The sequence below is a fragment of the Emys orbicularis genome, chromosome 1 (genome assembly GCF_028017835.1).
Source record: "Emys orbicularis isolate rEmyOrb1 chromosome 1, rEmyOrb1.hap1, whole genome shotgun sequence".
NCBI classification, from domain to species: Eukaryota; Metazoa; Chordata; order Testudines; family Emydidae; genus Emys; species Emys orbicularis.
In genome coordinates this window covers 321,749,822-321,775,699 of record NC_088683.1, presented here as the reverse complement: position 1 = coordinate 321,775,699, position 25,878 = coordinate 321,749,822, and the positions used below count along the sequence as shown (strand labels likewise).

The following is a 25,878-nucleotide window of genomic DNA, read 5'->3' as shown; positions in this document are numbered from 1 at the left end:
TTTCATTGTAATATTTTAATCCCCTTTTTCCAGATCATGTATGTTCCAAAATGTTTATGCCTTAGCTTGTTCTTAGCATAGCTGAGTATGGTGACCATAGTTCCCATATAACTTCCTTAACAAAATTAATACACTATGGACCAAATGCAGGCAAATCTCAATATTCAGTGGGAAGGACTGAGTAAAACCTGGATGAGGACTTCAGGATTTCATCTGGTGCAATGGTTCTCAACCTATTTACTATTACGGGCCACATATGCTTAGCTCTCTATCTGTTATGTGGGCTGCATCCACACAATATATATACTACCTTTACGGCCCTGAGGATGTCACATGGGTTCCAGCTGTGTACTGATTGGGCTGCAAGCATCATGTGGGTTGTGGGTTGAGAACCACTGATCTGGTGACATTTATAACTGTGTATCTTAGTGGAAGCTACCTAGTAAAAGAAAACAGAGCAGTTTCAAAATACATCCAGGGTAAAGTTTTAACAACTTTGTTGCATTTAAAAAAAAAAATTGCTTTAAAACCATGAATACTTTTTAATGTCCTTGCTTCTTAGGTAGTGGTTGGTTTACACCTGACACAGTGCAGCGTTCTTGTGTAGTAACATATTTGCGTATTAATCTGAATTATATGTATAATGCATATTTATTCTCTATATTGCCGTAGATGTGAATCATTGGAGAGCTCATGTAAATGTAGTTGTATCGTAAGTACTGTCTCATGTGTCTAACAGAATATTTTTTTATGTATAAATACACAAACCTGCACATGTGTTGCTTGATATAAATATAATTAGGTTTTATGTCTATTGTGATAACACCTAAGAGCCTCAGTCATGAGTCAGAATCCCTGGTCCATCTTCCATTATTATACGATGATCATGTGCAGTAAATACTTTTCAAATTACATAAACTCATTTATGGTTCACTTCGGTGTCATTCAGCACTATCCTACTGTACTATATCAGATATTGCTTTGAGCTGTAATCCCTTGAAACAATTAATACTGTAGCAGCATTCACATTAAACTTTAGCATTGGCAGAAATGACCCATGTAGACAATTTGTAACACAAGAAATTTCTAATGACAAAATGTAAGTGACATGGTGTCATAAGTCTTTAGTTATATATGGTGCTTAAGTAGATTTGTTCTGATTATCACTTTCATTTTGATAGAGTAGAGGTGGTTGATGAAGAAAAAGTCCTGCTTTCCTCTTCTATTGATTGTACCGTTCGTCTGTGGAGTCTGGATGGAGAGTACATTGGTAAGGCTTATATCTACAAAAACAGCATGGCTATGATAGTCAACTTTAAAAAGGAGTAGCATACAACAAAAATATCTACTCAAGTAGCCCCCTATGGACATTCATAAACTCTCATGCTGCTGTATCCATAGGCTAATAAATTATCTTAGCCAGAGGATTCTCAGCTCACAGTGGAGTATTTCATGTTAGGACTTATAAGTTTTCTTGTATAAGCAGGCCCTATTTCAGTTCTACATGGGCTACGTTTGGGTGATGAGGCAAGATTTGCCCACCCCTGAAATAGGTGCTCTATGTTTTAATCCCAGTGAAAGCCAGCAGTGGCATTAAAATAGTGTATGATAAAACTGCTTTCCAATACAGAGCTTTCTAAGGAGGTAGAGTATGGCCAAACCATATTTAGAAGTGGCTGTCTTTCAGTTCAAAGCACTAAAGCTTAGATTTTAAGGTATTTACATGCCTAAAGATGCAGATAGGCTCCTAGGGGGGGGATCTTGCAATCAATAGGAGTTAGGTGCATAGGCACTTTTGAAAATTCCATTACATGCTAGCTGCATATTTAGACACTTAATTAAAATACTTTTAAAAATCTATCTCTAAGTGCCTGATCCAACACACCCACTCAAGCAAACATATATTTTGAGTGGCCTCAGAGGCATTGGATCAGACCCTAATGAAATAAAATCTTCTGACAAACTACTTTGCAATTAAAGACTTTTCTGTTTAGTTTATTTCATCCACAAAAGTTTTTAAACCACAACTGCTCTTCCAAGACAAAATTTCTTTTCAAAGGTCTTCCAAGCAGCAGAAGTTTGTATACTTTAAAAAGTAAAATTTTTAAAGAGTTGCTCTTTCTTAGTTGCGACTTCCCTTGATTTTAGGAGGAGGCTTGGGGCTGTGTACCCTTTGAAACTTTACAATGCCTGCTTGTTTATATTTTCTTTCTAGGGACTTTTGGGCAGGCAGAACCATGGGAAATTTTCACACCTGCCTCCTGGAAACATCCCAGGGTTCCCTATGAAATCTTGATAGACCCACAAAGCATGCCAATTCACCCCATGCTAGAAGGAGAGCCACCTGTCTTACAACTCATAAACACAGAGCCACGTAATGTAACTCTGGAAAACTCCTTATCTAAGGTTTGTGTATAGACAGCAGAGTGGGGTGTATTTCATGTGGGCTAGCTGTTTTGCATGCCTTGCTGTTATCTAGTAAAGTGCACATGTAGGAAAATGATGTAATAGATTTATTTAAGGCATTTGTAAGGCAAATGGATTGAAACTGTCTAGCTATAGGTTTCAAAATGTAAACGGGGATTCATTAAGTAGGTGTAGTTCAAGTGGGGGCCTACAGGCATCTGTTCTGGGCCCTACTCTGTTCAACGTTTTTTATCAATGACCTGAAAGAAAACAAAATCATTACTGGGGAAGTTTTGGGTTGTGGTAAATAACAAAGAACTAGTCATTGCTTCAGTGTTTTCTGGATTGTTTGGTAAGCTGGGTACTAGCAAATGTTTCAGTAGGGCCAAACAAAATCATACATCTAGGCCTGAAGAATGCAGGTGCCATGCTCACAGGACAGGGGACTCTATCCTAGGAAATAGTGACTCTGAAAAGACTTGAGCCATGGTGGACAATCAGCTTAACGTGAAATCCCAGTGCAACACTACGGCCAAAAGAGAACATAGAGTAGGAGGAGAGAGATTATATTACCTTTGTATCTGGCACTGGTGCAACCACTACTGTGTCCAGTTCTTGTGTCCACAATTGAGAAGGATGTTGATAAATCATAGAAGGTTTAGAGAAGAACCAAGAGAATAATTAAAGGATTGGAAAATACACTTTACACAAGATTGAAGGAACTCAATCCGTTTAGCTTAAGAAAAGGTTAGGAGTGACTTGACCATAGTTTCAGTATCTACATGGGGAACAGATATTGAATAATGGCCTCTTCCATCTAGCAGAGAAAGGTATAACAAGATCCAATAGCTGGAAGCTAAAGCTAGACAAATTCAGACTAGAAATAAGACATAAATGTTTAATAGTGAGGGTAATCAATCCCTGAAACAACTTAAAGGTTGTGGTACATTCTCCAGCACTAGAATCTTTTAACTCAAGATTGGATGTTTTCCAAAAAGATATGTTCTGGTTCAATCAGAAATTAACTCAGGGAAGTCCTATGACCTTGTTATGCAGGTCAGACTAAATGACCATGATAGTCCTTTTTGGCCTTATATCTGTGAATAGACAACTTACAGCCCAGTTTTCATTTCTTACCTTTAAACCATAGTGTCTAGGACTTTTCTCCTGAAAATCCTAGCACAGGTGCACACAGTTGTGTTGCAGTGCAGCTGAAGACTACATGTGAGCATAGTTAAGATTAGACTAGGCACAGGCCCCTGCATTGAACATATGCAAGTATCTGGCCCCTGGCATACCTGTATCTTTACTTGCAAGTACCCATCGTATTGGGAAAAAGGTGTGGGAACAAAATGGGTTTGTTCCTTCTGAGTTCTCAGTATCCGTTTCACAATATAGGGATTGCTCTAGTTTCACTGTCTTTTCTCTTTTTAAATAGCGATCAGTGTGTAGTGGTTCAAGTCAGTGTTCTCTTGAAAAGAATTCCCATAAATCTTCCATTCCAATTATCTGTCTGGCTCCTGATTAGTCTTTTTCCATATATAAGATAGAACAAGCTGTGATTTGAATCTCAACAAGACTAAAGATCAGGCAGACTGGCATAGTGGGCTATAGGAATTAGTTTCTTTTAAAATAAAATCCATTAAGAGGAAGAAGTCCTCCTGGTAGTCTAGCAATCAAGGCTTGCCTCCATTTTCCTTCTCAAACCAGAATGCTGTATCAGCAAAAAAAAATTTGAAATAAGCAGGTAAAAGTAGTTTATAAGAGTTCAGTCCACATACATGAAGCTAAAATTGATAGTATTCCATGCTGTATCTAAATAGTAAGCAAATACTGAGTAAAGAGTGCATACAGCCTGCTAAACGCATATTCTTACTAATACAATCTGCACACGCTTGAAGAATTGTCACAATAAGGGTTCATGCAAATTGAGGCCTTACATAAGATTGTAACCTGAGAACCTTACAAATAAATGTAACAATTAACATACATGTATGACATTGACTACATTTAATTCATCCCTCATCCCAGTTTTAAAGCAACTGTTTTCTTCCAAAATTTTTTTAAATGGTTTACTCAAACTTGTAAAGGTGCCCCAGAAGTGACAGGATTAGATAGAAGGACCATCATGGCAGTAATATGAAGGAATGTAGTGGTAGTCTAAATACTTCCTGCATTGCTGAGTGTTCTCTTGGTGCGTTTTTAGCATGAAGTGAGTTATAATCCCAAACTTCCCCAAGTCACCAATCCTGACCTGGATATCAAAGAGGAAATCAACCAGCGGTCTTATGCACAAGCTTTGGGTAAAAGGTAAAATGAAAACAAGGCCACCAGGTAAATTAATTTTTCCTCACTTTCAAAACAAATTAATAATTCATGCTTTCAATTTTCTTTCCCTAGATTGAAGCAGGAGCATTACAAGAAGATAAAGAGACCACTTGCTCCTGGGGGACAGAGTACATATCACATAATCAACAGCTATGAAGTTGTCATTGAAAAGCCTGATTTGTCTGTTCTTGGCACAGACTACTTTTATGAAGAATCATTAGGGGAAAATTAGAGCAATAATTCTGTAGGTAAACTGAGCACATGACTATCTGTCTCTTCAGTGGTAGCAAAGCAGTTTGTTATTTTTGTTCCTGGTCTAATTTTTCCTCTGTTGTTTTGACAGAAATACACTTAAAATATGCAGATGTTTCTTAATCACTTCTGGACAGTTTATCCTTCTAAGCTTCCTACTATAGTGGCTCATCAGTTAATTCTATAGAGCTGGACTTATGTGGCATTTAAACAAGAATTATATAAGCACAAAGTGAAACCAGAACATGACCGTTAAATAAACAATTCCCTATTAACTAGAGCCTGGTGATATAATAGCACTGTGGAGGCATAGTACATCTGCACACTTAAGGCCTCAGCAACCTTGTTTTAGGTCTAGTGAGACTTATTCAACCTGCTCTCTGGCTTTGGGGGTCTAAGCTATGGTTGGTGTATTGCATATACTCCTGGGGGACTTCTGCACCAAAAAAATTAAAAATGTCATGCACAATATTTTAAAATTCTGTAAAATTCTGCATATTTTATTTGTCAAAATAATACAATATAATCATACCAGTTTCAATTATTTTTGGTCATTTATTTCAAAATACCTGTCAGCAAGTATGTCTGCAACAATACAGACAACAAAAAAGATTCAGGAAATGTTTCTTGACAAATATTTCGTAAGTTAGGCATATTAATACAGAACTGAGTAATAATTCATTTAAACTACACTACAGAACCGTATTTCCCACACCCCTCAGAAGCAGTGCAAAGGCTATTGGAGTCAGGGGTAATGGAGGATCTGAGGGAGAGGGAAGTAAATTGCTGGGAAGGAGCCTGGGTGTGAACTTGGAGGGTTGCTGGGTATGGGCGGGAAAAGTATGGACCAGGTTTTTTGGGGGCAGGGAGGGATTGTTAGGGAGCTTCCCCCACGCACACCCTGGCTGATGCCTAGCTTCTCTCATTCAGTCAGGCACATCTGCCCCTGCCCCCATGTGTCCCTCCCCTCCACCCCCACTCAGGCACCCACTCCCCCATCCGGCCTTGCACCGCCTCCCCCTATGTGGCTCTGTGCCCCCACTCAGCTGCCCCCTGTCCCCATGTCTGTGCCCCCACTCACCCACCCTCTGTCCTCCCTCCCCCATCACCATGTGGCCCTGTGCCTCCACTTCCATTCAGCCCCTGCCCTGGTCCATCCTCCCCAATTAACCCTTATGAGCCCCCATCTGAACCCCCCCAAACACTATGCTGTCTCCCCATAGTCCCCCATCTCCTGACCTGGCCTGACAGGCACTGCAAAGAAGGCAGGCTCTTTCTCTTCCCTAGCTGGCTGGGAGCGGCTGCTGTGTTCTACTGCCACAGTGCCCTCGGGTGAGCAAAATGCGGAACTGCAGCAACATTCCGGCTGAAGCTTTCCCCCCCCCCCCCCCCCCACAAAAATTAAAAATATGCATGGCTCATTAATTATCTGCACATGCTGTAGTGCAGAATTCCCCCAGGAGTAGCATATGCACCTGAAATGGCGTAGATCAGTACTGGGAAAGTAAGCAGTGATCAGAAGAGCCTGCCCTGTCAAACAGTGCTCTGATACTACAGCTACTTATGGTAGCTCAGGATGGGCTAAGGCATGAGAGAGCTGAGCAGCTGGGTAAAAGCTGCAGGCAGGAGTATGCCCCCATCAGAGCTAGTGGAGGAGGCAGGAATGGAGTTGGAGGAGAAACACAAACAGGACCAGCAAAAGGGTGTAATTGGCTTCCTTAGTGCTGACTAATCAGGTATGGCCTGCACAATTAAATCAACTCTGTTCAGAGTAATGCCAAGCTTACCCTTTTGTTTGCAGTACTTAAGTTGTTCCTTGTAGCAGCAAGCAAGCCTCTCCCAACTGCATGCTACTGTCTTGTAGATCTTATTGGGCTGTCCATTTAACAGGAAGGCTTCACCACCACATTGTGTCCTCCACATCAATTGTTTCTTTGCAAGAAACTTGACCAGAAATTCCTGAGGGGAGAATCTTAACCTTTAACTGGCTTTTCAAGCTAGCCCTCCACCAAAGCTGCTTGCTTAGCATGGGAGAAAAGAGTTACCTTTTCCGTAACTGGTATTCTTTGAGATGTGTTGCTCATGTCCATTCCACAGTAGGTATGCGTGCTCGCCCCATGCACCGGAAGTTTTTCCCTTAGCAGTACCTGTAGAGGAGCGCCCCAGCAACCCCTGGAGTAGCACCAGCATGGCACAATATGAGGGGTGCTGTGCGCTCCCCCGACCCCCAGTTCCTTCTTACCAGAAAACTCCAACAGTGGGGAAGGAGGGCAGGATGTGGAATGGATATGAGCAACACATCTCAAAGAATACCAGTTACGGAAAAGGTAACTGTCTTTTCTTCTTCGAGTGATTGCTCATGTGCATTCCACAGGAGGGGATTCCCAAGCTATACCTGTTGGAGGTGGGTAGGAGTTCACAGACACTCAGGACAGAGCACTGCCCTGCCTGGGTTTCTCCAAGACAGCATAAGCAACTAGTGTATGGGTCACTTATGGGCATAGGCTGTTTACAAGTGCTGCACGACTTAAAGCCTGGGGCACGGATCCAGGCACGGTTATGAGAGGCTTTTTTTTTTAAACTTTTAAAACTACAGGTACTATCTACAGCACTAAACAACAGTCCAAACAGGGAAGGCTACAGCAAAGAGCTGGACCAGTGCTTTCTTGCCGCCAGTGACAATGCTTCGGAACTGGGGGTGGAGGAGGGCGCAGCGCCTCTTGTACCACGCCATGGTGGCGTCGCTAGGGGCCCTCCCCTACAGGTACTGCTAAGGGAAAAACTTCTGGCACCAGTGCAAGTAGTGAGCATGCACACCTACTGTGGAATGCACATGAGCAATCACTCAAAGAACAACATTTCATTTACCGTGTTTGTTTGGGATCAACTCCTTTCTGATAAAGGCCAAGAAAGACTTCTGACTGATTTTTAGTATCTCAACTGCAAATCTTCGTCTCTTTAGATCCGCTTTTGAAAGTTTTATGCCCAGCCTTTGCTATTTTAAGTTTCCAGGCAATCATGCTGTTCCCAGGTGCATGCTGGTTTGTGCAGTTATTCAGAGTAACAAGCCGTTTCTGCTTGGGTAGGCTGAGTATCACAACTCCAATTTTTTCACACTCAATGGGATGGCGGGGGGAAGTTCTGTAAGCTTTTGCTCACACAACACAGCTATTTGGCTTTATTTTCTTTACCATTTGTGACAAAAGACAGTAGTCACACTGAAAACAGTACTGAACATAATCAACCCAGCATTTTAGAAAATACCAGTTAGATGAACTTTATTATTAAAGCTCATTAAAAGGTTTCACAACAAGACGAACAGGATCAGCATCTCCTTCATTTTGCTTTCTCCACATGAAAATGTACTGTTCAACAAGATGAAATCTACTACTTAACATGCTACTTAACACCTTTCACCATCTTACTAGTCAGCTAGGGTACAGGACAGTGATAAAGAGTGAAGCTTAGGACAGGAGGTTTATTTTGTTCATTGTAAATTGAACAGCCATTGGCTTTATACAGATATGCCAAATCAGAGGTCAAATGAAAGAAAAACTACCTTGGCATCTACAAGTGCCTATGACTATTTCAGTTACAATCCTGGTGAAGGAGCAGTAAGTATCATAGCAAAACTGATTTCATCCTTACTGAAGCTAACGGTTAAATACTGCACAGAAGCTTAGTATGAATTCACAATTCCACAGGAATCTGAAAGTTACCAAGTCAATTTTCCCTTTTACGGTAGTCATGATCAGCTTTTTACTCCCCCGCCCCACCATCATACAACACATTCCAGACAACCTTATGAAAAAAATATATAAATAGTTCCCAGAACTATATGTTACCCCCGCACAATCACATACTAAAGCAACAATATTTTCTTTCATGAGATCAAATTGCTCAATACAATGCAGTGGTCTAGTCCAAGTCCATGCTCGTGGTGTTTTTATCGTTCTGATGACAACCACCATTTTGTTGAGGGATTTCAGCATTATTTTTATCTTCTTCAATACCTTCATTTGAATGAAGACTGGGTCCATTCAATGGATTTTCCTCTTTAGGAGAGTCAACATTTGGTTTTGGTTGCATCACTATAGGCTCACACACATTGTGTAATTCCTAAGATAAAGAGAGGCACTCAGAATACAATTCATGCGATCAGCAAGCTACCTGATGAGCTAGCACCGCTGTTTAGAGACTGTTTGATTCCCAGTACCTTTGCTTCCTGAGCACAAAGAGGCTGGATATATGCTACCCCTAATGTATCTAGTTTACTTCTTAAACAGGTTATATTAAGGTTCTTTATACAACACCTGGGCACTTTAAGAAAAAAAATTCAATCCCTCAGAAATGTTGCATTGCTTTAATATTTCCTTACACACCTTGTTATATTTGTATTTACATACTACTGGAAAAGCAGACACTGAATTTTTAACTCTACTGAAAGATGTTTGTAGTGTAAGTTTATCTGCCTAACCCAGATATAGTAAAAACATTCACCACAGAATTTTTACACAATAGATTGTAGCTTCATCCCTCCCTTGCTACTCAGATTATTAATTATCCTTTAGAGCTGCCAACCAGTTAGAACATATACTCATTTCTAAATAATTGCCTAGCTATATCACTAGTCAGTGATAATTCTAATCATTAGAATTAGTTTCAGCACTAACCTTTAGCTTTGCTTTGATTTCACTTGCACGTACAACTGGATCCTGATCAGGGCTCATTTTAGCCTGGGCATTCATAACATTACTCATCCATTCCATCATTTCCTTGACACATTTCTCTACTTCTATCATTTCCGATTCATCAATGTGAATGTATTTCTCATCCTGCATGGAGTTGAATATTTTGAGTTTGTCAATAAGAACCCATTCAATGATATCAGATTATCCAGACAGACCATCCAAGTTGCGTTCTCTCACTATCTAAATATTTGTTACATTACTGCTTACTTTGGAAAGAAAACAAGTTCACCACAACAAGAAGCGCCATGGAACAGCGAGGCAGAATCAAACCCATTTCTGTCTTTGAGAAACAAGCTCACGGAGAGGAAGGTGGGCTTCACAATGATTTACTAGGGATAACATACCTAGAATTGGGTAAGTTCATACTTTCCATGTTAATAGGGCAAATCCTGCCACCCTTGAGAAACCATGCATTAGGTTCTGTAGGGTATAATCCAACCTTCTTAGGGCTCCAGTCAGTGCTGTAGGTGGGGGCAATAGAGAGAGAAAAGGTATCCAACTGCACAGTCTGGTATTTTGGCTGGCCTTAGATGGGAGAATTTGGATTTATAAAAATGAAAGCTTGAGTCAACCAGCAGAAGTTACCTTTCATACCTGGATGAGTCAATTGAATCAGATACCCAGCTGCTTTGATATTTCTGGACCACGTGATATTAATTAGGGCTGTCATGCAATAAAAAAATTAATCGCATTGTTAAACAATAATAGAATACCATTTATTTAAATATTTTTGGATGTTTTCCACATTTTCAAATATATTGATTTCAATTACAACACAGAATACACAGTGTACAGTGCTCACTTTATTTTTTATTTCAAGTATTTGCACTGTAAAACAAAAACAAAAAAGTATTTTTCAACTCCCCCATTACAAGTACTGCAGTGCAATCTTTATCATGAAAGTTGAACTTCAAATGTAGAATTATGTACCAAAAAAAAAAAAAAAAAATGTTCAAAAATAAAACCAGTGTAAAATTTTAGAGCCTGCAAGTCCACTCAGTCCTACTTCTTGTTTAGCCAATTGCTCAGACAAGTTTGTTTACATTTGCAGGAGATAATGCTGCCCGCTTCTTGTTTACAATGTCACCTGAAAGTGAGAACAGGTGTTTGCATGGCACTGTTGGAGCTGGCATTGCAACGTATTTACATGACAGATGTGCTAAAAGATTCATATGTCCCTTCATACTTCAACCACCATTCCAGAGGCCATGTGTCCATGCTGATGATGGGTCTGCTCGATAACAAGCCAAAGCAGTGTGGACCGACGCATGCTCATTTTCCTTTGTCTGAGTCAGATGCCACCAGCAGAAGCTTGATTTTCTTTTTTGGTGGTTTGGGTTCTATAGTTTCCGCATCAGAGTGTTGCTCTTTTAAGACATCTGAAAGCGTGCTCCACACCTCATCCCTCTTCAGATTCTTAAACCTTGGGTCGAGTGCTGTAGCTATCCTTAGAAATCTCACATTGGTACCTTCTTTGTGTTTTGTGAAATCTGCAGTGAAAGTGTTCTTAAAATGAACATGTGCTTGGTCATCATCCAAGACTGCCATAACATGAAATATATGGCAGAATGCGGGTAAAACAGAGCAGGGGACATTGAACTCCTTGGGGGAGAATTGTGTCACAAATTAATTAACGCTTTTTTTAAAAAGAGTGTCATCAGCATGGAAGCATGTCCTCTGGAATGGTGGCTGAAGCATGAAAGAGCATACAAATGTTTAGCATATCTGGCATGTAAATATCTCGCAATGCCAGTTACAAAATTGCCATGCAAATGCCCGTTCTCACTTTCAGGTGACATTGTAAATAAGAAGAGGGCAGCATTATCTCCTGTATAATGTAAACAAACTTGTTTATCTTAGTGATTGGCTGAACAAGAAAGAAGTGGGACTGAGTGGACTTGTAGGCTCTGAAGTTTTACAATATTTTGTTTTTGAGTGCAGTTATGTAACAAAAAATAAATAAATCTCCATTTGCAAGTTGCACTTTCACGACAAAGATTGCACTACAGTACTTGTATGAGGTGAATTGAAATACTATTTCTTTTATCATTTTTACAGTGCAAATATTTGTAATAAAAAATACTTTGATTTCAATTACAACACAGAATACAATATATATGAAAATGTAGAAAAACATCCAAAATATTTAAATACATTTCATTTAGTATTCTATTGTTTAAGAGTACGATTAATCGCGATTCTTTTTTTAGTTAATAGTGTGAGTTAATTGCAATTAATTGACAGCCCTAATATTAATGAAAGTTTGCACTTTAAAAAAACAAAAATAGTTTTCTAGCCCTTCTGGCCATGAAGAAATCCACTCTGAATGGGGCCCTGATGCAGTCCTGTCAGACTGGCTAAACCAGCTTTGAATGTTGTGAATTACCCCCATTCACATAAACAGTGTATTGGCTCCAAAACCCAATGACACCAAGGACCAACCAGATTTCTAAAGGGCAGGTGTGCTGTTGTGACTAATCTTATGTCAATGGTCAAATAACAGGCACAAATAGAACATACATAAGTTACTTACACATCCCTACTCATCTTGAGTATCTGGACAAAAGCCTATCACTGGCATCTGAGCCACTTCTCCTCCAATAAAGTTGGAAGAGCACAAAACTTGGCTCAAAAAGTTCAGTTATTAAGAATGATAGCCCTCATTCTTTGTGCAAATGCCCTTTTTGACCACAGATACTGAGCAATTCAGGTTCAGACTCATTGTCTGTGGGAGATTTGTTGTGGACAGACTATGTTCTTAATTGCGTAAGTCCAGCATACAGGCTACCAATAAGTGAACAGCCCACTTGAGAAGGAGTTTGACACCACTGCCATCTGGTGCAAGTCTGAATGAAATAGCACAGACAAAAGTCAGTCCCCTCCTACTCCCAACCCATTCCCTGTGAGGCTACTTACCTTGTCCCTGTATTCTCCTGCTATTTTGGCATAGTGTTGAAGCTTGTATCCCAGTTCTTCCAACACCCGTGGTCGCTCCTCAGCTTCTTGGTATCGCATTTCAATTGGAGTACCTAGTTTCTATAGAAAGTAATATTTTCTATGCATTTCATAATTCAAACCTACATTTACAAACAAGTCATTCCTGCAGTATTTTGAAAGTTACATTATACAAGAGTGCAAATGGACATACCTTTAATTCATCCAATTTATCTATGTACACCTGTTTAGCTTGGTCCTCTCCATCCTCATACAACCAATCTTCTATCTCCATTAGGAATGCAGAGAATCTTTGAAGATCCTAAGATAAAATTTGGATGCAGTTTAGAATGCCAATCAGGCCAAACAGGGCCGGCTCTAGGATTTTTGCCGCCCAAAGCAAACACAATTTTGGCCGCCCCCCCCCCCGCCGTTTTTAATTACCCCACCCCCGGCCCCGCCTCCACTCCGCCCCTTCCCCAAATCCCCAGCCCTGCCTCCTCCCCCCAGGCTCTCAAGCCTGGGAGGGAGGGGGAGCAGCGGCGCGCGAAACGGCCGCTCGGGATCTCCCCCTTCCTCCCAGGTTTGAGAGCCTGGGAGGGAGGGGGAGACTTCGAGTGGCCGCGGCGCGGGTGCCGCTTCTCCCCCTCCCTCCCAGGCTCTCAAGCCTGGGAGGGAGGGGGAGCAGCGGCGCGCGAAACAGCTGTTTCGCGCGCCGCGGCTGCTCGGGATCTCCCCCTCCCTCCCAGGCAGCAGCAGCGGAGGTGAGCTAGGGCGGCCGCGGCACATTTTTAGGGGCGGCATTCTGGCGCCGGCCATGCTGCCCCTAAAAATGTGCCGCCCCAAGCACCAGCTTGTTTTGCTGGTGCCTAGAGCCGGCCCTGAGGCCAAAATACTTAGTAAGTAAAGGAAAAAGCAGTACAACTGCAGCATGGTCTGTTACAAAGAAGGCTATTTACATTTTTCATAGTCAAGCCCTAAGGCTGTTTTATGCCAGGGGCCGAGAAAACAAGATACAAAGATAACTTAAAACCACACTTGTATAACAGCACTTGTTTCTGCACTGAGAACAGCTTGGTTTGAACAAAGAACCCAGCCCAGAAATCTGTCTTACACTGCATGCTTTCCTGTGTGACCACGGAAAGGCACTACCAAAATTCATTTTTGCCTGCCTCATATTGAGGGGACACAGCTATGCAGGGTCTCCTAGCTGGGAACGGCATTTACTACTGCAATTTCTAGAAGTCTGTGCAAGTCAAGCTAAGCTGCAAGGGCAGATGAAGGCAAAGCTAACAGAAGTCTGTTCATTCCCGAATACAGTTTTACCAACTAAAATAAAAGCTGGATAGCCTTCAGGGGGAAAAAAAACAAAAAACCTTGCACTGAACAAGATAATATGGGTACTTTGTCTTTTTTGGATATATTTTAAAGAGTCACAAAGGTCTGTTTTGATAACATCTATGCGTTTGGGCAACTCTCTGCTGATATTCAGCAAGATAGGCTGGACCAAATGCTGTTCTTTAGAAAATACAAGGGCAATTTTAGTAGACATTGTACATCACACTGCCTTTTGATTTTAATAGATCAAAATGTGGCAGGTGTTTGCACATCTCCTCCTTTTTCTAATACACCTCTACCTCGATACAACGCTGTCCTCGGGAGCCAAAAAAAATCTTACCGCGTTATAGGTGAAACCACGTTATACTGAACTTGCTTTGATCCACTGGAGTGCGCAGCCTCGCCCCCCCCCCCCGGAGCACTGCTTTACCATGTTATATCCAAATTCGTGTTATATCGGGTCACGTTATATTGAGGGAGCGGTGTATTTAACCTACATCTAGATCCAAGCATGGCTTTGTTGAGTAGAATGTTTACTTCTAAAAAAGTTTAATTGATCAGTTATCTGTGGGAGGATCAATTGGCTAGTGATATGTTTTAGGGGTGAAACTGCTGGAGATTCTCTTTGAAGAGGAGTTTAACACTGTTGCTTCCTCCCCTTTCATTTCCTTTCTTTTCTCTTCCTGCTTCACCTCCCCATCACCAGATACCTCCACTTATTCACTCTCTGCTCTCATCCCTTCCACTTGTCCTCAGTGCCTTCCACTCCAGGTCTCAGCCTATTCTTCCTTGCAGTCTTCCATGGTTTTTTAACTAGTTTACGACTAATCAAATTCAGACTGATCTATTACTTCAGTTTTTAAACACTTACTACAGTAGAACCTCAGAGTTATGAACACGAATTAAAAACTGACCCGTCAACCACACATCTCATTTGGAACCGGAAGTACGCTATCAGGGAGAAGCAGAGACAAAAAGAAAAGCAAATACAGTACAGAATTGTGTTAAACATAAGCTACTAAAAAATAAAGTTTAAACTAATATTTGACAAGGTAAGGAAACTTTCTGTGCTTGTTTCATTTAAATTAAGATGGTTAAAAGGAGCATTTTTCTTCTGCATAGTAAAGTTTCAAAACTTTATTAAGTCGATGTTCAGTTGTAAACTTTTGAAAGAACCACCATAACATTTAGTTCAGAGTTACAAACAACCTCCATTCCCACAGTGTTCGTAACTCTGTGGTTCTACTGTAACTGCAATCATTTTTGGACAAAGCTAATTTTGAAAAGGATATGTACATTTTTGCAAAACTAATTCAACTCCAGAAGATAAGCAATTGAACAATAGCTGCCTAACTAAGATTTTCAGATATTTACAGTACAGGTATGAGGGCAGAATTTCACCACAAATAAGTAGGACAGATGTTTGATGCTAATGTTTCAGGAAAACTACTGACTTTAATAGCATACCTCCTCACAAACAAACTTTTCATATGGTCCTGATAACTTATCCCTGAACTCATACACATATTCTTCCACAGCATTTTTTGCATCATTTCTTTCCTTCTCCAGCTTGTCTTGCATGATCATCTTGCCCTGTTTGATCATAGAAAAAAAGCAAGTACTTTATTAAAACAAATTTAAACTTAAAAGCAGCCTTACAAAAGACTATAATAGTCTTTAAAGGCCTTAATTCATATTGTTGCTGAAACTGTGCAAGTAACAATGGGGTGAACTAAAAAATGGAGACTCTCCTGAAGGTTCAGATGTTTTTTAAACAATATGTGATCTCATTACATAGATCACTGCTGTAATGCTATAATTCAAAGTGACATTACAATGTTGCTAACATTTGCAGTCAGGAGCTTAAATGAGGCATTGCATTAACTCATTATGAATGTATTAGTGGCAGGAGTCTATTTTCAGTTTTTTTTTTAATGTAAAGTCTGAAGTTGCTCGAAAATAGTCACTGAATAATAGTAAGCAAGAATCAGTCTCCTTCACCAAGATTACTGAACTCACCTCTGTTTTGATATACATGTTGAGAAGTTCTTTCCCTAACTGCCACACCAGATTAGCTTCAATGGGCAGCTCTACATTCTTCACCTTTATCTTGGGTTTTTTAGCTTCTGGAGGTTGATCACTTTTCTTCTCATTTGTCTAGATTGGAAAGAACAAAAAAAAGTTATATCCATGACTTAGTAGGAGCACTAAAAGGCGGTTTTTCACTGTGATGCTAAAATCCCTCAGCAGAACATGGACCAGTATGTATTTTCTCACTGTTCCTTCAGAATCTCACAAATATATCCTTACAAAGGATTTTGTTTTTCAGCTACTGTATATCTTACCTTCCCACTTCACGTAGTCAAACGTAACTCATATTTCAGGAGAATGGTGTTGGAAGATAGAAAGGGCAATTGCAAGAAACACGGACTATTAGTAGGACACAGCAATTCTTGGCAAGTTCTTTTACAGATTAGCACTTCAATATTAATGCTTACAGCTACATATTATCATAACACTTGGATGAAAATTAAGTGCAAACTTTGTTAGCCTGAGGCAGCTTCTTGAAGTCAGTTTTTGTTTGTTTTTAAAACAGTAATTCTCACCCTTAGGCATCAGTACTAACGCTTGAAATAAAAGTCAGACTATAAGCCCTTTGTGGCAAGGACTACATCTTGTTTGTTAAGAGGCATAAACTTATGTTCTAGGTGTCTTCTCAGTCTGGTTTCTCTACCTACAGTTTAGTCGTGGTAAATGTAGTAAGCTTAGCCTCTAGCAGTTGTTATACAAAGCGAAATACCGTCAAGGTAATGCACATACTATGCAATGCTGCATACATTGAGGCAATAAAGAGAAAGTCTTGTTCCTTGCTGGAAGATGATGATTGGAATAGTGAGATTTTGCCAGCTTTATCTCGTCTTAAATAGACAATTATTGGTTATGTTAGACAAAAATGAAAGTAAAGATGCAAAAGCTACTAAACACAATACACTGCAAGAGCACCGAACTGCCTACTTTTGTGTGTGCATGAAGGTTACAGTTTTAAATGCCATCATAATAGATTATAACATTTTTCAATACAATGAGTTTAAAGGGTCACTCACTTTCTTGGCATCTGGTATTTTGTTTTCTTCAGAGGGAGGTTCTGGTGAAGGGGGAGACTGTGGAGTTGGTTGACCATCAGTTTGTACCTGGGACTGTGTTCCAGCTTCATTGTTGTCTTGCTGGATATTTTTCTGAAATGAAAGCCCAGGCACAAAGGATGTAGAAAGAATGTGCACTTGTATTTATTAGAAGTTATAGTGTAATTGCTTTCCCACATGCTTTCTTACTTAGTGAGCAATAACTCTGTAGTCAATGTATTCATGGAATCATAGGTATAGATGAGAGACTTATCAAGACATGTAGGCCACCCTAACATTGCAGGATTCTTCCCCCTCCCCCATTATAGAAAGCCAATAGTTTTCCCCCATGGCTAAGCCATTCAGTAATTTAGTAATAATGCAGGATTATGTGCAGATAATCAAAACTAACTTTTTTATGCTACAGTTATTATCGTCACACATTAAAGTTTTCCCTATTTGGGGATATACTAACAATCCTGAATGTTAGTTACAAGCAAAAATCGCTACTGCTATTTGACTCTAAAAAGATATTAAACTAAATGTACAGAATGAATACTTAAATTTAAGTTCCTACTAAAAATGTCAAACTGTTTCCATAATGGGACATACGCTTGTTTCCGGACACACTTTTCCAAGGAGACAGCACTCAGTTGACCCCCTTTCTTGTAAACGAGTTTTGTTTCTCCTGAAGCCTGCCCCAAACTTAATTACTTTGTTTCCCTAGCAGAAAGTATTTATAATTCATCAAGTATTACAAAAGAATGCATTTTATTAAGAACACGGTGTGCAAGAACAGACCAACTTACATCATCTGAATTCTCCGGAGGCCTCTGGTTCACAATCACCACTTCAGTCTCCACACTGAGATCTTCATTCTCTTCAGCTTTAACTTGTTCTACCATTGAGGCAGTAGACACACTGAAAATGCCATGAGTATTGACACGGACTTTAACTTTGACTTTAGATCTCTCTCCATCTTTCTGAGCTGCCACATTTTGGACAACGTATCTGCCTAAAAACAAAGGGGATAAAATGACACAGACAAATTTGTAGCTATTTTTCTACTATGATATATGGCATCTTTCACAAAAACTGTATTTCCATACATTTTATGGAGTTAATGGAGAAGAAAATGCAAGACGTGAGGCCTGGCTCAGGCAGAGGAAGTTGCAGAGAACTGTCATTCTGACACTGATGATCAGGAAGTGAATGTAGAAACCTAAATATTACAGTGTGGGTTTAAGTTTCTCTCCCCCCAATTTCCATACCAGATGTACTTAATCTACAGACAAGATGTCTCCCTCCCCCACACCCCAAATACACAAACTTTAAGCCCTGCAAACTCAGCCCAAAAACTGAGTCAGAATTGGGACCTTTGTCTCATCTGCACCACCACCAATGAGAGATTCTAAAAGCCAGATTAGGCCCTCAACATCTCTGTACCAGCTTCAATGGGGTAGTCACACATGTGGCCCTACAACTGAATTTAAATAATTCTATTGATGATACACAAAATGACTTAGAATCCAGCCAGTAATTGAGGGGAAGATGGGGATAAAAGAACACAGTCTGGATTCGGAAAGTGGTCTCCAGTCACAACTGTAATAGAAATATAAAATAAAAATAATGAAGAAAGCTCACTCTCCCATGGTTGTGTTGGCTCAAAAGTAATGCCAAGATTTAAAAGGTTACTATAGTAAACGGATATGAGTGAGTCAACAGATCCTGTGTGTATTCAAATTATGCCATTTTACATAAATTCCTGTTCGGTGTAGAACAGCTCTTTGAAAATACAGAGTCAGATTCCCCCCACGCTTTTACAATCTTTATCAGCAACAGCTATCTATTAATATCCTTTGCTCCAGGTGTCAGAATGTGTTGGTCTTTTATTACTCAGACAAAGAACTTCAAAGGGTTGTGAAACTGAGAAATATAATATTAGCTAGAGCCAATTGCTGCTGTGCCAGCTTCCCCCTACAGCTCTGGTTCATGCAACTCAAACCATGCAACCTGGAACTTTTGAATATGGATATTTCCTGGTTTTAGTTCAATGTTTATTAACTTTCCTCAGTCATTGAACTAAAACCAGGAAATATCCATATTCAAAAGTTCTAGGTTGCATGGTTTGAGTTGCATGAACATGTATGTAGATTGGAGATGGAGTCTCTGCCACATCCGCAGAGAGACGATAGGGAATTATGGTGCATGATTAATTGCCAGTCAATAAAATGCTATTGTAACCAGCAAATATTGGATTATAGATTAGTCAAATGTGTGAAGCTGAAAAATTGATTTCCCTACACTCACTTTTCTAGCTGGCAATTGGAGACTTGAATTCAGATTAGCTACCACTTTTTTTTTTTTTTTTTTTTTTTAAAAGCAGATAAACTGGAGCAAGCTCAGATAGTGTTTTGAGACGTATTTAGGAAATTAAGACATAAGAAAAGGTTAATGCAGGTTTTTTCTCTGAGAGGTGATTACATACAAGTGTCCTCTTCTTAGTCAGAAGATCTGGTCCCTTTGCGTACTGAGTTATGTTTGTTTACTTTACTGACTGAAGTCAGTTCTAAATTCTGTTTTGTCTCGCAAAACAAATACAGCTATAGGAGCGTGACTTGCATTCTCTTCTGGCTCACATGTCACAACTACTAATTTAATTCTGAATGAAGAAACTAACTAACGTTGATTGTGTGAACCAGTACCAAACTGACTTTCAAATTCCAAGTAAAGTTTTCAGGGTTGAAGTTAAATCTTTACACTTGTAAAACTGTACATATGTTATAAATTACTGTAGACAAACATGAACCCTACAATGCCTTTGTAACGGTCACAACTGTGAATGTTCCATCTAAGGAAAAAAAGACAAAGGGAAGACTATTATATACAAGTATGTAAAGATTATGAGCCCAATTCTCATTAATCAAGGAGACAAGAACAAGTACAGGTTAATAAAATGCAATACAATTTTCTGATTAAATAGTAAGGGAATCCCTACAACAGTAAAGCAATGGAACAAGTTTCCAAAGGTGGTTTATTGTTTCACTTCCAGTGGAAGAATCAAAGCTTAATTTTTTTGTATATAGGGGATAGGTTTAGGGATACTTTAAAATTAAGATGGTGGTGGAGCAAGATGGAAAACTAGTTTAAAAAAAAAAAAAAAGCGTTAAGAAATCCCTTGCACTTATAATGGTTTCATTCCAATCTAGGAACTTGACATAACTGGCAGCCTTTCTTTAGCTTGTGACATGGAAGTGTTTACCAGGGGCTAGGCTAAACACAAACTCAGTTCAAATGTAAATTGGGCTGGAAACATGAAAACATATACATAAATCCATGTGTTACAGCTCTATCAAAACAGAATGAGGTGGGTTAACATTACACAATTCCAGTGAAAGTAATGAAAGTTATACCAAGAGATTTGAAAGATGGCAAAGTGCCACATTCACCAGGACAATCACTTACCAATCTTTGTCTCGGGATATGGGACACCATTAGGATCAGAATAGAAAGCTTCTAGCTCAAATGGACCTTTTCTGTAGAAGGTGAGAACTTTGGAGAAAGGTGCTGCATGATTTCTGCTGAACACTTCATGACCCCTACGGTTAGGATCAAGCAAAAAGTACTTTAGAACGGTACATGTGCTGAAACAGCTGTGATTTTCCCTTTGAGAAATGCTGAATCCTTTAACATGAATAGTCCTGAGAAAGTTATTTCTGGGAAAGAATCTTTGCTATCAGACATTACACAAAGACCTACATTCTAAGTTGATAATGTGAAGTGATTACACATTCCAGCTATTTTAGGGCCTGGTAAGCAAGACAGTTCAGTCATGTTTGAATAGGATTTGGGAACAGATTACCAGTAGATGTACAGTACTTGACTTTTTTTTCCAAATGTGTCCCTCAGTTACCTTGAAATAACGATTGAAATTAAAAATTGCACTTCTCTAATGCCTTTTTGAATCTCAAAGGCTATGTTCCTGGTTACCAGCTGATTTGCTTCATGGCTCAGTCAAGAGAGCAGAGACACTTATTTTTCCTCCCTTGCTCTGACAGGAAGGCTGACAACTATTCATCCAGGATTCTCCTGTGCTCTGGGCTTTCTGAGTCAGTCTGCTTACTTCCAATCTCCAGAAAATTTAATCTAACTCCCTAACCAACAAATCTTTTGTTGAATTCCAGTCTTGGAAACTTGGTTAGGTGGGAGATTAACTGCCTCACAACTGAGCCACAGAAAACAAGATAGCTGAAAATGGGAATACAGTTTACCTTCAGAGGTTCAGTCTACAACAGAACAAATACTGAGATCTGTACAGCTGCATCTTATGAGAAAACACAGATGGACAAGAGATTCAAGGCTGAACTAGATGGAACTTGGGGCAAGGATAGACTTTACCACCTTGGAGAACTGGCGTAGAGATTGAGGTGTATATACAGGACTGCTGCAAACCGCGTGTGGTAGATTTAACAGAAAATAGGGAAGTGTTCACTCTACTTCAATGGCAAGAATTATAAAAAACAACAACATTCTTTAAAGATTATTATGAGGAGACACTAAAGGTTTTTTTTTTGGTTTTTTTTTTTAAATAATATGTCTTAGTAGCACATCTTGCCACAATTTTTTTTTAAAACCAGTTATTGAGTGTATTCTTATATCCGTATTTTTAATTAGTCAAAGAAAAATCCTCTATAAAAGTTTGTTTTATCAAACTATTAGGATTTCAAACTATTAGGAATATTTTCAGCTAGAAAAATGCCCACAAGACAGCCCACCTTTGAAAGGAATTGGAACGGTAGAAAATGTTTTGAATGTATGTATTAACATTTACATAGTTCTTGATTAACCGCTCATTTCTGTATTTATTATCCAATAAGTTTACTTCTATATGTTTACATCTTCTTAAATATGCAAGTCAAATTGGGCCCTGTATACAGGTGGCCACTTTATCTCAATCAGTACAGCTCACTGACTAAAGAGGTTAATTCTGAGTCTGATTTACAAGCCACTATTCTTACTTTTGGTGGAGATTAATACAGCATACTTTTGTCTCACAAGAGAAACTGAAAGTATTGTTACGACAGAACCACTACCAAAGCTATAACCAGCACAGCTCAATGGACCTATGAGTTGTTAGATTATTTAGCACTGACCCTTCAAGAAAGATGCACAGATGAACTTTATCCTTATATTGCGTAAAACCAAAATCCAAATGGGAACAATACTTTAAGCTACCTACCCTTCAGTGTCATCGGTTTCTGTATTCCACATCAGAGATATTGGGAATGGAACTGCATCTGTGACAGAGAATTCTCTCACTTTAAATGCTGGAGAAAGAATTGCACACTAAAAGACAAACAAACAGCTGTTACGATTGGCTATGTGCCTGAATGTTATGCCTTAAAATACATTAACCTTTTCAATATTTTTTTTTTTTTTTTTTAAATAATGAGTCCTATACTTTATTGATTGCACCAAAACAGATCTAGGTAAATTAACTGCTTAAGTGAAACCCTGATGTGAAGGAATTATGCTCACAATGGATGCACGTTCTTTAGGTACAAGGGACCTTCAGTTTATCCCTTGCACTGTAGCAAAACTGCTAGTTATCCCTAAACCAACCAAAATTACTCTTATCATATTAGTTCTAACACAGATTAAACTACATTTTTCTTGTTGTTTAACATTACAGTTCTCAGGGGATACACCTGGTATGTTCCAAAGGAGTAACAGCATTACACAGAATGCCATGTGAGCGTGCTGTGCATGTCCAGAAGTGAAGGGGGTTAAGCCCATTACCGTTGTTTCTTGCTCTGTGCTTATGGGAGTAGTCAATGGATGTTCAAGGGCTATGGTTAGTGAGGTGGAAGACAGGAACAGAACACAAAACAAGGAATGAAAGGGAAAAAGGGTGATGGAGGTACAGAAGGAAAAAAGTTTCAGAGCAAAAGCAATTTACTTTCAGGGTATGCGTACACTGCATGTGACTGTGTGTTTGTAGCATGGGTAGTCACATCCCACTCAGGCCAGCTGCCTGAGTACAAACCCATCAGGGACCCCGAGCATATACTTGGGCTGCAAGCCCATGCCACCTCATCTTTGCTACTAGCTAGTGCCTTTAACAACAGATTAAAGGTAGCATGGGTATGCCTACCTGTGCTACTTCACACCTTCACTTGCAGTGTAGACATACTGTAAGAGAAACAAATCTACTTTCAAAGTCAAGTAAATATGGATTGCGGGAAGAGCTGCAATGAGACATTTTAAGTTAATAGCAAAATGTAACACTAAGTCCAATACCAGAAAATGTTACACACAAATGTATGTATTTGTATGTTCAATGGTAGTACATACAAGCCATCTGAATACATTAGGTAACAAAGGAGGCTTTTACAGCCTTTGATGGATAATGCTAAATCATTTGTGCCAGAGGTGATTCTCCTATATTTCTTAAGAGTGGATTGTTTTGCCTCTGGAATGCATCTAATGATAAATGTTTTCTAAAACAGTATAGCAGAGAATACCCTGAACCCCCTACAAAGGCCTATTGTCTTTTTGCTGATTACTTTGTATTGTCTGGACTGGTCAACGACCACTGCCTCACCCAGTCTGCACCTGCCAGGAAGGCTTTGAATGAAGTAGAGCCTGAGCCCTCTCAGCAGCACCAAGAGGACTGACTGGAAGAGAGGTGAAGTGGGGAGAGAGAGAGAATAAGGTATATAACAAGAGGTTTGGGAGTCTGGGAAAAAATGGCAATGGCTCCCCAGGCTCAAGCCAGATAAAGTGCAGCGACTAGTTGCAGTTTAGTCAAATCAGTAAGTATGTAAAATTAAAGTGACAGAGCTTTTTAAGCATGTCACTGTTTCAGCACAAAGTATATGTTCCATTGCCTGCTTTAAGAGTGTCACTTTTGCCATCTGCTATAACTATATGGTCAGTTCTCGAAAGGAAGTATTCTCAGAAGACTTAAGTGGTACTGTGAATACTGTACCTGTAGAGCACAGCCTCGTGCAACGGCTTCGTCTGCATTCAGTGTTGTGCTGACATCTTTGCCAAAGAACTTTGCAATCTTCTCTTTAACAGCTGGAATGCGTGTAGCTCCACCAACAATCTCAACAGCATTCACATCTTCCACTTTAAGCTGAGTATGTTCAATTAATGAATGGAAGGGCACCTCTATCCTTTGTAGGAGGTCAGCACATAATTCTTCAAACTGGGATCTAGGAAAATCAGACAAAAAGCCATAGTTAAATACTCTGGAGTTTTGCTTTACCAGGTTTTGTTAGGAACTGTTTAAAACTGCACATTTCAGCAAGAAGACTTTATAAACTAAGCCACCATGAACAGAGTTTAAAGCTGTTTAGTATTTTTAAAGTTAGTGAATTTAGTGTTTGCAAATGTGCCAAACTCAAGTGATGTCCACAGTCTAGCAACACTGTGAATAGATACCATGCAAGTTTTTGCACATTTCTGTCAACACAGCTCAACTATATGCACCACTACCTGAAGAGATCCCTTCTAAAGGATATTCTGCCTCTATGCCCATCATCAGCCTTTCTGCAGAAGCTACAGATAAAGGTGCAAACAGTGTTGGTGATTTTTGTGCTGTGAGCTCTTGTGCCTCTAGTTTCTAGGGAAAAACACCAAATATCCACCTGAGATAGTTACTTTTGGTCAGTAATGACTGGGAATGAATGTAAACTAGTAAAATAGTCTGTATGACATAATCAGTCAGCCAGTCTCCTGTATAGTGTTATTCTGCCCTCCAGTTCTATCATGGCGTGCATTACAGTATTTGCAGATAAAGCCATAAAGCTCCATCACCAAGGTTGAGATCATCAAAGCAGTACAGGGGATTTAGTTTTAATTAAGGGTGTGCAGCCAACTTCCCTGCCCTGCTTTGAAAGTGTCAACCCATGTTTGTAAGTTAATGTCTTTCTGTATAAGTGGTGAGTTTCTCTGTTTCTACAGATGAAGAGGGCAACTATGTTACTTTAATTATTGCTTCAGTCTCTCAACCAGCAATGGGAACTCACTGCATGTACATCTCATTTAGATGAATTTATACCCCACTTTAAACCCATGATTTTCTGTAAAAGGAGACAGCCAGTTGGTGTGAGATTTTACACCTTTGGATTCTTTGCGTAGTTTGAGTGTTTGCTTTCTCTCCATTCATTTTTAATAGAAATCTTTTGAATTTGGGCTCTCAAACACACAAAACTTGGCACAAAAGTGAATCCTGAATAGATCTAGTGTAAAAGGCAGGGTATTTTTTTTTTTTTTTTAAAGGTTGGATTTAGGGTAATTTTTAGCTATTCTTCACATCATAATGGACAGTTTGTGTGCTGCGCAAACAATTGGTTGTTGAAAAAAGTTTGCAAATAGAACCTTATCCATCAGGAGCTACACACTTTTCTGTCACATATTATTCCACAGCAGAAAAAGGCTCATATACCCAGTTACCAATGGATAGTTTTCTCCAGCAGTAGCTGCACTTTTACACCCCTCCCCCCACGTAAAATAAAATAAAATAAATCCCTAATTAAATATTATAAAAGGACCCTAGGAAGCTAACTGGTTCATAATGAAGTTTGTATATCATGACTGACATGAACCATTCCTGACACAAACCCACAAAAACAAGGAAATACGATAAGCCACTTAATACATATCTTCCACGCACAAGTATGTACCTCACCATTACAACTACCATCCACCACAGACCACATACTGCAAGTGCAGTCTTG

The 25,878-nt window shown here is 39.5% G+C and overlaps 2 protein-coding genes across 4 annotated transcripts in view; one reads left to right on the top strand and one right to left on the bottom strand.

The window, feature by feature from the left end:
* The window catches only part of LOC135873081 (WD repeat-containing protein 64-like), a 75,259-nt gene extending 70,293 nt beyond the window's left edge, over positions 1–4,966 (top strand). The window contains exons 26-30 of the mRNA XM_065397552.1: positions 673–712; positions 1,182–1,270; positions 2,216–2,406; positions 4,613–4,716; positions 4,807–4,966. Coding sequence (XP_065253624.1) covers positions 673–712; positions 1,182–1,270; positions 2,216–2,406; positions 4,613–4,716; positions 4,807–4,966 — 584 coding nt within the window. The remainder of the gene's footprint in view (positions 1–672; positions 713–1,181; positions 1,271–2,215; positions 2,407–4,612; positions 4,717–4,806) is intronic.
* A 3,699-nt stretch (positions 4,967–8,665) lies between these two features.
* Positions 8,666–25,878, bottom strand: part of HSPH1 (heat shock protein family H (Hsp110) member 1) — a 30,412-nt gene continuing 13,199 nt past the window's right edge. Inside the window, exons 8-19 of one of the 3 annotated variants that reach the window (XM_065403885.1) lie at positions 24,123–24,351; positions 22,371–22,477; positions 20,597–20,730; positions 17,941–18,146; positions 17,114–17,245; positions 16,029–16,166; positions 15,477–15,602; positions 12,886–12,993; positions 12,654–12,773; positions 9,660–9,821; positions 8,955–9,105; positions 8,666–8,694 (exon numbers count right to left, since the gene is read on the bottom strand). In XM_065403885.1, coding sequence (XP_065259957.1) covers positions 8,666–8,694; positions 8,955–9,105; positions 9,660–9,821; positions 12,654–12,773; positions 12,886–12,993; positions 15,477–15,602; positions 16,029–16,166; positions 17,114–17,245; positions 17,941–18,146; positions 20,597–20,730; positions 22,371–22,477; positions 24,123–24,351 — 1,642 coding nt within the window. Of the gene's footprint in view, positions 8,695–8,904; positions 9,106–9,659; positions 9,822–12,653; positions 12,774–12,885; positions 12,994–15,476; positions 15,603–16,028; positions 16,167–17,113; positions 17,246–17,940; positions 18,147–20,596; positions 20,731–22,370; positions 22,478–24,122; positions 24,352–25,878 lie in introns of those variants that run through there. The other 2 variants (XM_065403877.1, XM_065403893.1) reach the window with 2 other exon arrangements.